Genomic DNA, 12,025 nt, shown 5'->3' with positions numbered 1-12,025 from the left:
CCCAGATAGCACCTTGGTTTGAAGAGTTGTTACGTTAAAGAAAAAAAAAAAGTTGTCTATTTATTTAATTGCTCTGAATAGCACAACAGAAGCTGGTGTCTCTAAGCTAGCCTGAACTGGTTGACTTTCATTTAATTCTCAAGACTAAGAGTAAATAACTGTTGCCTTTCATTTCAAGTAAAAATGAAGTTGCACCAAGAGTGTTTTACCAAGAGCTATGGAACTTTTCAATTCCTCCATCCTGTTCAGTGGTGTTTTTCCACCACTTTGAAGAAGTACTAAATTCCATTTATAGTAAGGGAGCAATTCTTTGGGGAACTGAAAAGCTGTTAGGATCTAGATGAATATTTTCAACATATTTTTTTTCCTTAACCTTGACACTCTGAGCAACGCTATATGATCGCTGTGCAGAGACGTGCCCCCCAGCCCTCACCTCGCCCCAGCCTCAAATCCCCAAATTCTTGTGTGAACAACACACTGAACGTTGTGTGTTATTGAACTGTGTCTGCTGAGAAAAGTTTTATTACAAAACCTAGATTAAACAGGAGATGAAACAAGTGTTTTCTGTGCCATCTGCCAGCCAGAATCTACCTTGCTGCAGTATGGCATGAAAACAAAATCAGAAAAAAAGGTCTTTTTGAGCTAAAAGGAGCTTGAACAATAACAAAAAAAAAAATCTGTTTATGAAGCAACCTAATTTGCCTTCTATACAAGTATGCAATGAGTGTCACTGGATTGAAATTCAGAGGCTTCCACTGTGCCTGCAAAGCAACGCGAGGTCAGTAAACTTTGAAGAAAGAGAAGTGGTGCAGCAATGCACTCCCTTGTGGGAGGAAAGGGATGGGTCATGAATCACCCTGTCCTGCAAGGGAAAAAATGTGTTGAAATGAGATTCACAGGGAGACTCTGAGATTCACCCTGGAGAATCTGTCGTGGGAGGAGAGGCTGAGAGCTGGGATTGCTCAGCCTGCAGAAGAGATGGCTCAATGTGCACAAATACCTGGTGGGAGGGAGCAGGGGAGACAGAGCCAGGACATCTCAGTGGTACCCAGTGACAGGGCAAGAGGCAATGGGCACAGACTGAAATACAAAAAGCCCTGTTTAAGCATTAGAAGGTTTTTTGCTGTAAGGGTGGTGAGACAGTTGGCCCAGGGAGGTTGTGGAGCCTCCATCTTTGGAGAGACTCAAAACACGGTGCTGGGCAAGCTGCTGTAGCTGCCCCTGTGCCGCGCAGGGGGTTGGTAGGACAGCCCCTTCCAGCCTCAGCTATTCTGTGACTCTGCCATCAGTAGATGCAGAAAACGCATCTCAACAAGCTGCTTCAGCAAACCAGAGGACACCCTCCTCGATCTTTGCATGAAGTGCTGTTACAGATCCACAGGATCCATTTCAAGCCATGTGCAACACATGCTTGTTTAGGTGGCGTTCATTAGATGTGTTTGTGTACGTGATGCGTTTGTGTTTGTGATGTGGGTGAAAAGAGAGTTGATGACTCACCTATTCCATATTTAAAATGCATACCCATGGCACAGTTAAATTTGGCATAAATAAGAATCCTCCATTTCTCTGAGCCCAAGCAAAACCAAACAACTTTTGCAGAGCAGGACAGGTCAAAACAAACCAGGCATAACTGCAAAAGTATATTAACAAAATCGTCACAGTGACTTCATCAGTCAACCAGTTTAAGCAGTCAAACTCCCTAGATAAGACACTTAGATGTTGCATGGTCATCAGAAAATTTTAATAAAATGTAATTACTTAACTGTCTAATTATTTTCAGTCACTGACCTAAAATGAGCTTTCTGGAAACCCATTAATCTACCTGGTCTGGAAAGCCTCCTGTGACCTTAGGACCAGCCCACTGTGTTAACACCTCCCCAGATACTCTTCCTCCCTGTAGGGAAGACACTCGGCCTGATGTGCCACGTGCCGGCAATAGCTGAGTATTTGTATGTAATGTAACCAGAAGCTGCAAACATAAAACTCTAGTCCTTCCATTTGAGCTCATCGCCAAGGAAATGAACCACCCCGGATATGCTGTACTTGGTTCCTCATACGGCCTCCTAGGTGCTGTTTTAGGAACAGAGGAGATGGACGTGGCCATTGACGTGTTTGCCTTGGTATTGATATCTGTGCTGGGAGTCTTAATTCATTTGAGCTTCGCTTTAGCTGTTGTGCTCTGCTCAGGGTGGTTTGTGAAGCACCAGTGTTTCCGTAGCCACAACAACTAATCGGGTTTTCTACTTGTGATGTCATGTCATTTCAGTGACTGTTGTGAGATTGCACCCCCCTTCATGGCTGCTTCTCATTGCCCCAGTGAGCTAAGCGTCATTCTCAGATCTGCTGGGGGAATGCAGGAAGAAATTACATGTGAAAAAAGAATAGAGCAGCCTCTTCCATGGAGACGAGGTCAACCCCACAACAAACACAATCATTAGCCGGGCAATCGATTCAACTTTTCCAAGTTGGTTCCCTCTTTATTCCCCACTTCTACACACGCCCAGCAGTGATGACTTGCCCTGGGTGTAAGCATGGCCACAGCCATACACCCGCCACTGGTCACACTTTCTGGAGTCCAGAGAGATGCAGCACGTACCGATACCAGAGCCCAGCCTCTCTGTGCACCAGTGCGCGGGGACATTCTTCATCTCCATTTGCCTTGTGTCAGTAGATGCAGATACAACTGGTGCATAAAAATTCAAATGAAACCCGGTGGGGAACCACTTGCAAAGCTGAGATGCCGGGGTGAAAGGTTTGGCAGCCACATCCTTCCCTGCCCGAGCTCGGCAGGAGCCCACCGGCCCTGCTCCCTCCCTCCGGCAAACCTGCCCGGTCTCGCTTCCGGCTCGCAGACCTGCTTCAAAACAACAGGCCCTGCAAAACTTAACCTCTACAGGAAAGCAGGGTAGCTCCTGGCGTGAAAAAGACTTCCTTTTTTTGAGTAAAACAGTTGATAGTGTATTTCTTCAGTACCTTGCCTAGTAAGTTTAGAAAATAGTTTTACTGTGACTTTTATAACCATCTCTGCACTCTTGTACCACAGTTAAGAGTCTTATTAGAAGTTAAATTATTTGTTAAATTACACCTTTTTTGGCATGTATAATAGGCCGTTGTGTGAAAAAGCTACAGTAACAGTTGGGAGATTCACCTTACGAAGTCAGCTTTCCTTTCAACCTGATGTAGAATATAGCCTGAAGTCAAAACAAGGAAGATTAAGAAAGCATCTTTGTTTGTAACAGGCTCTTTATCTTAAGCACTTCCGTGGCTCCCACTCCATAGCACCCGACTATAATTGCAGGCACTGCACAGGTAGGAGTGTGGTCACAGCAGGGCAGGGAGGCAAATCTTGCAATCTCATGTTCAAGGCCTGCATCACAGGTGCTGGCCCGTATCTCCAGCTCCCTCGCGCTTTTAAATCTGAGAATCCCCAAGCCCTGAGCTCATCTGAGAAGGAACAAGCACTTCACACTTTAAGCATTTTTTTTTTTTCTTTAAATACTGAGCACCTTAGGACCCCACGACACATTTATGGAATTTACGTGGCCACTTGAGTTTGATTCAAAGCTGCCCGATGGAACAGATTTGCTTCCTCTCAACTCTGGGCATTTTGGAGCCTGCCCCAAACCCAAACCTTTGAAAGTCTTCCCCATTCCCCCTTCCCAGGGGCAAAGGCAAAGCCAGTAAATGATGCCAGTAAGCACCTACCTACCTCTTGCCCAGAAATAGCTGCATTTCACAAGATTGCAACTGGAGCGCTGAGCACCATGTTGGAAAAAAACAGAATAGAAAGAAAAAGCAATGACAAGAATAGCAGAGAAAAAGCAAACGATGAGTACAAGACCATAGAATGAGACTTAGAAAGACACTCAGTATTTGTGACAGAAGGGAAAGATTTTCTTGGTTAGTGGTTTTTGTAACAAAATACAGTAAAATGTTGCTCAGATCTCTGCCTATGAACATAATCCTGTTAATGTGAAACTGGGCTGGTATCGCAGCCATACTCCCCATTAACACTGGAATTTACCTGCCTGTCTAAGAGGATGCCAGAGAAGACAGGTAACATCTGTTAGGTTTGTACAGCAGCCCAGCAGAGTAGTAATCCGTTAGCCCTGCACTGGCTATCAAAACTGATTTGTATTTTCATCTCAATTATATTTTTAAAAAAATATTATCAGAGGATAGAAAGCTTCTGCTCAGAAGCACATTTTAGTGGAGTCTTTAAGCAATTTTCCCTTAAGCCATTATGGAGTGTGTGAAGGACATAAAACCATAAACTGTAATTTAAAAATATACTAATTTTAGCCCAGGCTAAAAAATTAAAAAAAAAAAAAAAAAAAAAAACCTGAAACTTTTAGTATAGTACTATCACTGCTACATTTAATAAGGGAAAAGAGAGACTAAAATTTATACCTGTTATGAGGAACAATTTGCACCTTCCTGAAAGACAACACACCCTGCTCTTATGAAGTTTGAGGAACTTTGGGGAGGAATGAATGGTGCTCTTTGGGGAGGAATGGGTGGTGCTCTTTCTCTGCTCGTTGAGGAAGCTCTGCTGCTTTTAGGGTTTCTTTATGTATTTTAACATCGCGATAGGTACTAAAGAAACTTCTGCTTACCCAAAGGTTTACTGATAGTAAGAGCAGAGAGTTGTTGCGTGAGGGTGTTACAGGGAGGGGGTGCAGCGGTGTCCTTAGGCAGGTCTTAGAGAGCAGAGATCTGTATGGAGCGATCTCTACTATGCCACAAATACACTTTCTGGTTTTTAAGCACAAAGATGGTTTCCATTCATGGTGCAAATCGAATAAAGGAGATAACTGCTCACTGAAGCAAACTGAGCAAATACATTTCCCTCTCACAGAATCACGGAATCACAGAATGGTTTGGGTTGGAAGGGACCTTAAAGATCACCTAGTGCCAACCCCCCTGCCATGCCTCACTAACGGCCAAAACAGAACCTTATGAATGCAAAAATAATTGCTGATCTTGTGATTTGGGGGGCAAGCTGTACTCTTTTGCCACATTGTGCAATATCCTGTAAGTTTTCATTTTAAAAGACTTCTTATTGCATAGCTAAAACTACCATCCTACAACTGGATATATTTCTGCCCTGTTAATCAAGCTCTACAGTACAGTGTTTTCAGCCAAACTATATTAAAACCAAAGATGCTTTCCTTTAAGGAAGGTGTTAGCGTCAAAGCCAAGCAAGGATTATAGTCATGTTAATGTGACTAAGCAGAGGAGAGAAGTTTAGGGAAGAAGAGCCATAAAGAACTGGCCTGGCCAGATTCTCAACTGGCATTAATCACCCTAATCCTGCTCCAGACTGTGGAGTACGCCTCATTTATTCTCACTCAAGACCAAGACCTTGAAAAGTAAATATACCGAATGTACCAGATCGAAAAGTCAGATGGCACGTTTGTGAAGGAAATGCAGAAAGGCAAAGGCTGAAGCTCCCAGGGCAGCGCTGCCTTGCAGTTGTGTCCTACCCCCCGCCTTGGGCTGTGCCGTTAGGAGCTGTATGAAAGTGGCGCCACAGAGAATCTCATGTAGGTGCGGTCTGCCACAGTTAGGGTTACCATCAGAATTAACTTCTGTGTTTCCTCATTACATTTATTTTTTTGTAACTGTTCAAATTTGGTACGGGAGGGGGGGAGGGGAGGGCTTCCTGGAAGTGCTGGGAGAAAGGGGGTTCACGGAAACGTGTTCTTGCCTCTGCCTTCTATTTCATACCCAGAGAGGGTTTGCCCTGAAGGGCGGGTAGAGAGAAAGCACAAGCAGCAAATACGCCGTGCAGGGTCTGTTCTACTTGGCCTGATAGCAAAATGGCAGGAAGGATTCATATGCCTTCGTTTCTTTCTTTAAGTCAATCCTAGATGCTGGAAAAATGATGGCCCAGACAAGAGGCAACCACATAACATCCTGTTTACCCAACTTCGCAATCTTAGGGTTTTGTTGTTTTCTTTTCTTCCTTAAAACCTCTACTCCAGAAGCAATTGCAAGACAACCTCAGATTACCCTTGAGCGAGAAATGACTAGGTTTTTTTTTTACTTTGTAACTGCAGAGAAAGAGCTTTAAAACAAGGTTCCAAAAGATTCTTCAACCAAGTCAAAATATCAATGATGGAGTATCTCTACTTGCTTTAGTATTCACTGGTTTTGAGGCAGTTGTGAGTATTTGGGCTTAGTTCTTGAGCATCCCAGATAGTGTTTTATACCTGCTGCTGTGCGACTCCTGGGCACCTATATTTTTCACTCTGAGGGTGGCGAGCCCCTGGCCCAGGTTGCCCAGGGAAGCTGTGGCTGCCCCATCCCTGGAGGTGTTCAAGGCCAGGTTGGACGGGGCTTTGAGCGACCTGGTCTGGTGGGAGGTGTTGGCATGGAGGGTTGGAACTGGATGATCTTTAAGGTCCCTTTCAACCCAAACCAGTCTATGATGTGTGTCTCATGCAAGCCCTTCTGCACCTAAAAGCAGGCACGGGCTAAGTAGGTGGGTGAGCAATAGCACTTTGCACGCAGCCGGCTGGTTCTGCTCTACAAGCAAACCAGAGCGAATGCAGCCTGTAATTAGGAACAGATGACCTACCCAGGGGAGCCACTCCTAGAACTGAGGACTCTCACTGCAAGTGCTCTCAGGGCTATGCCACAGACAAACCCCTGTCCCCTTCAACAGCAGCTTCTGGACCTGGCGCAGGAACTGGGAATGTCAATCGTTTTATGCGGACTGGGAATATTCTTTACAATGCATCCTTCTGCCTAGGATCAAACAGTTACATTACCAAACAGTATGTTTTGCCTTGGGGACAAATTTGGTTTTTTACTAAACTAAATTTAGAATGCAGAACCGGATTAAATTAGTTTTAAACTATATATAGAACCAACCTGTACTTTAAAAGATTTTTAAATACATATATATTTAATATAGGAAACACATAGGAAACGCTCACTTACCCAAAATGCATCTTTAAACTGCATCTGTGTCATTACTCTCGCTCGGTGGAGAGGCAGGAATCCTTCAGCGAGTTGGTTCTCAGAGGAGAGCAGCAGCAGCCACAGCCCTGAGCTTTGCTGCTGTCGCCCGGACACAGCAGAAAGTGAAGCACATCCACAGACCTGTCTCTTCTGAAGTCACGCTGGTGAAAAACAGCATTGGGCAGCTTCAGGCGGCTCAGCGTAATGACCTATGGCTGTGAAGGGACAGCGGGGAAAAAAGCCCTTGCTCACACAGAGAGACATGCACGCACTCAGCACCCTAACCCCAAACCTGTTTTGCTTCTGCTAAACAGTTAATATTGAAATGAGGAAGCAAGATGTCAAATGATGTCAGGCTGCTCTTTGCCATGTGTGCGTGTGAGTGGCTGGCAAAAAAAAAAAAAAGAGAGAAAAAGAAATATTCAGTGCTATGATTTGATCAGCTACAGGAGGAGAGAGAGCAACTAAAATGCGAAGGAAACCAGCACAATACAAAGAGATAAGCTGTGGAGGAAATTAGAGTCAAACTATCATATAACGCTGTGGTCTTACAAAGAAAAAGAAGCAAAAGAAATGTGTGGGCTGCATTTCTCTGGTACCTTCTAGGGCTGGCAGAGGACATGTATTTGCACACAGGAAGTTGTACTTTGCAACTGAAAAGGCTTTTCAAGACTCCGGTTAAATTAAGAACACTGTAAAGTGTGCAGGTGTCACCACACTTTCAGATACCTGTATGGCTATATAGAGAAAACTTCTGATTTGCATGCCCTCCTGGAAATGTTTATAGGAATAAGCAAGATATGTGAAATTTAGACGTAAAATCCAAACTCTTGAAAAACACTTGTGGCAAGAGAGCTGAGTTTATTATCACCATGACCTGAAGTAAGGCTTCACAAGCAAAAACCCGTGCCCACAAACCACTGGCATCAAGTGCTTCAGACAGCTGGTTAAATAAGCTAACCGATGTGTTGCAAAGCAGCTGCAAATAGTTGATAGTAAGGTAATATGTCTAACGCTTCCATGAAACCCTCTTCAAAATACCTCTCCTACAGGTGAGGTTGCCTCTGGTCACCTCCTTAGGATGTTTTAAGGATTCTTAAATTACAAGTTTTTAAATATTCACTGGCATTTTCAGAGAATAGGGAAAAAAGAAAAGGAAAAAAAAAGGTCCTCCCATGGTTGCTGATGTGTGTCCTTCCACACCAAGAACACATCAGGACGTATTTAGCTATAACTAATTAATGTTGCTCCTGATGCCTGGGTGTTGCTTTTTTCTTACCGTCTCTGCAGCACCAGCCACAGGGGCAGATGATTTCGTGGTGAGGATGTCTCACAACTTTACCAAGCTCCAGCTCCTCTGCTCAGGGACGTCTGCAGCAGGTGGTGGCTGGAGTGATCAGTAGTCACGCCAGGAGTGATCAGTAGTCACGCCAGGAGCGATCAGTAGCCGGTATTTTAGAGAACTGACAGTTTCCTTCCTGGTGGTCTGAAGAAGACAGGGAATGGGCACAGACTTTGAAAGGGAAAATGAAGCGCAAGTAAAGGAAGGCAAAAGAGAGTTTGCAGGGACAGAGGTGTGAAACTGCTTTGATTGTTGTGAGCAACAGGAAAAAAAGCATCATTGCATGGGAGGGGGAGAAGGACAAATGCCAGGATTCACTTGCAGAGGGTGCTGAGGAGGAATGGGTAAACCTTCCTTCCACAAGGGAAAATTCCTGAAAAAAAATGTGTTTTGAAGGTGTGGGCACAACACCTGACCTGTAAGGAAAAAAACCCCACAAAAACAAACGAACCACAAAACACCTTGGTCTTTATAATATTAAATGTTTCTTCGTACTATTTCCAAATTACAGCTTTGTTTTGAATGGATAGCTAAAAATGCATTGAGTGCATTTTGGCCCTCCCAAATGAAATGCTACTTTCTCATTATCTGTAGTCTGGCCTCCAACCAAAAAGGCAGTTATTTGACTGAATCTCAGGCTGAGCTCCATGTCTGCATCTGTCCCACCCAACAGCACTGGTGTAGCACAGCCACCTCCTGTAGGAGCAGCCAGGGATGTCTCTCTAGATACCATGAGCACGGTGGCTTTGTGCTGTGGAAGAGTTGGCTGCAGAAGAGCACAGAACAACTGCGTTCCTAGTGCAGGGATTTTGATGAGCAGTTGGAAATTAGCTGGTGTGAGATAAAGCAGAGCTGTTGGGCAAGCACTTGGTTTGGAGCCGTCACTGCTCACGTGTCCCAGTGTCGCTGGGTTGTGTCCAGAGGGTGCTGCGCCTTGCAGGGGTAGTTGGGCTCTGGAGGAGGGAAACAATGATCCTTGCAGCTGAAGAAACTGAAACCTACAGCAAATGGTCCTGGCATGTGGGATGCTGACGAGGGAGTCTTCTCCAGGTGGCTGTGCTTCGCAGCTGCCCCAGATGTGAGTAATGCGTCACCAGCCAGCTGTGCCAGCATGGTGCCAGCATCCATAACCCTGCACAGCTCACTTCCTCCCTGCGCAGCAGCACCACCTCCGCCTGGCCACGGCATAAAGGCTCTGCAGCTGGTAACAGGCTCTCTGCAGAGCCTCGCGTGTACCTCCCCGCTGCACTGGCCATGACTGGGTTCAGAAAACTGGTATAGGATTATGTCCCTTTTCTCCCATAAGCCAAAGCACCAAAGAATATCTAAATACCTTGCAGTGGGCACCTACTAAATCTATACTGAGCTGGTCTACTACAACTGCTGGTTTGTACGATGCGATTAGTTGTTGTAAGCTTGTATCATTTAGCAGAGCTGGAAATATTACCCAGAAATAGCAGTTCCCAATAGCTGTCTTACTTCAAAGACACATTGGCCTCCTCTCCGCTCCAGAAACTCATCTTTGTCCCTTTCCCAAGCAAACATATCAGAATAGTCTTGCCAGTCTTTTGTAAAACTCATGATGAATGCCGCACTTGGAGAAGAAATCTTCCTAAAGCGTCCTCTGCACAGGAACATTATTAACAAATGCTGTATCTCATGATTGGGTTAACATTTTGATGTGAGCAGCCCCAGTTGTATGAAGGCTGGAAAGGCTGAGCCCAGGAGGAAGCTCTGCAGGGCTGAGGGAAGGGGAGCAAAAATTAATGAGCCGTGCTACGCTTCTAACAGCTATAATGAACATCTACTGAAATCACCTTGAACATCATGAAATTTTCCCCTGCAAAACAGTTCTGCAGACACATTTGTGCCAAACAGAAGCATTTGCAGTGGGCAAGTGAGTGGGACCAGGGTGGCAGTGACAAGTGATCAGCTGCTCCTTTGGTTATTATTCCATTTCCTTTGGAAACCTGCAGGGCCCTTCATCTCTCCTTCCTCATCTTTTTAACATGGCTTTTCATCTTACCTCTGCGTACAGCTTCACTCAGAAATTCAGGCGTGTCAATAAGAAGCCTTAATTGGAACGCTTCCCCGAGAGCCACTGCAGCTTCCTTACCACCCCTGCTCTGAAAGGTTACAAATCACCTCGTTATCTGTTTTATAGAATCATAGAATCATAGAATCATATCTGCTTGAGAAGGCCAAGAACCAGTCTCCAGGCCAGAGTATTGGGGGGTTCTTTCAGTAATTAAAATTGTTTCACAACAGAATGTACCTTTTGAATCTGTTCTGCAGTGCAAAGTGATGGAAGTTTGATTTTTTTAAAAAAAGTTCATATTATTAACTCAAATTTTGGTATGCATCAGAATTGAATTGTCATTAGGGTTTCATTAACTGTATACTGCTTTGAGCAAAGCTTTTTATTAGGGATTTGGGTTTGGACCTGACAGTACTTAAAATATGAAAATAGGATCTACAAACAGGGCTGTGCTCATCCAGGGCTTCAAGCAAGACATTCTTCACAGTTAATGTTTCCGATTTTGGGTATTCTGATGGAGTAGACAGTAAAGGGGGGGGGTCTATGAAAAGCATTAAGGCAGTATATAAAGAGATGCGCAATAGTCAGATAATTGAGGTACTAAGCTGGTTGTATTTTTCAAAACTCCTCAGGTATGTTGTGGTCCCTTGGCATCGTTGTTAGTGAAATCAAAATGGAGAACAGCAGGCACTTCTACAGCCCTTCAAAGCCTCTATAACAATTACATCTAAGAGATACGGCTTCACAATGGTTGCGGTAATACAGCCATGCTCAAAATTAACACAGTTCTGCCTCTGGTGTCTTACCGAGTCCTAAAGCTACAGATACCAACAGCAACGAAACCACTTCCAGAGGAAAACCACGGCTAAAATACACAAGCGTTCTACCAGGTTAGTCACGCCTGCTGTTTCTATTTCCATACAAATGGCTGTGCAAATTTCAATGCGAGAAATGTTAGGGGCTTTCACGTTATCCGCAATCGTGCCAATGTAAAAATTTTTAAATCACCTCGCCTTCTGTGAGGAGCCAATCTCTGTTGCCATGGAAACAGAAACGGCGGCCTCTGAGCATCCGCCTTGCTTTGCCAGTGCTGGCGGTGGCTGGTTCAATGTGCTCCGGAGCCCGCCACATCAGCCCTGCTCTGCTCCCAAACACGCTCCCTTTGCTTCTCTTAGAAGCACCTATTGGAACATCCTCCCAAAAGCTCTGTTTCACAGTTCAAGGCAGTAAAATTGACAACTGACATAAAGATTAATTGCATATACTGCATTCTGAACCAATATCTAGCATTTCATAGCCGTTTCCAAGGGATGCCTTCACTGAAAGGTGGACCCAGTCCCTGATGAGAAAGATAATCATAGTTTTTGCTGCCATTATGAAGCACATGAATGGTTTTCCTCTAAAATTAACATTGTGATACTCCGTGTATCCTAAAATTATTGTTTGTATCACAGAAATGTGGGGCCGTTCTGTGCTTGGTACACCTTTAAACTTGGTCAGCTACCATCCTTACACCTGAAAGTGCTTCAAAGACAAAAAAAGGAGAAGAGAAACTGTGGTAAAGTGCAATGTCAAAGGCTTGATCAACACGAAGAGTATCTGGTAGTTCTTTGGAGAGAAGCATAACCCCTTTGTGAAAGAGAAAGTGAAAAGATTTGGGTTTCCATCTCCCTTTC

The 12,025-nt window shown here is 44.5% G+C and overlaps 1 protein-coding gene across 4 annotated transcripts in view; it reads right to left on the bottom strand.

Annotated features, from left to right (window-relative positions):
• The window catches only part of PSTPIP1 (proline-serine-threonine phosphatase interacting protein 1), a 57,710-nt gene extending 50,148 nt beyond the window's left edge, over positions 1-7,562 (bottom strand). Inside the window, exon 1 of one of the 4 annotated variants that reach the window (XM_074601139.1) lies at positions 6,949-7,562. In XM_074601139.1, the coding sequence (XP_074457240.1) occupies positions 6,949-6,981 (33 nt within the window). In that variant the 5' untranslated portion in view covers positions 6,982-7,562. The remainder of the gene's footprint in view (positions 1-6,948) is intronic. The other 3 variants (XM_074601140.1, XM_074601141.1, XM_074601142.1) reach the window with 3 other exon arrangements.
• Positions 7,563-12,025: the final 4,463 nt, after the last annotated feature.

The sequence above is a fragment of the Larus michahellis genome, chromosome 9, assembly GCF_964199755.1.
Source record: "Larus michahellis chromosome 9, bLarMic1.1, whole genome shotgun sequence".
Classification (NCBI taxonomy): domain Eukaryota; kingdom Metazoa; phylum Chordata; class Aves; order Charadriiformes; family Laridae; genus Larus; species Larus michahellis.
The sequence above is the reverse complement of the archived record's forward strand: the minus strand, read 5'-3'. Positions and strand labels throughout refer to the sequence as shown.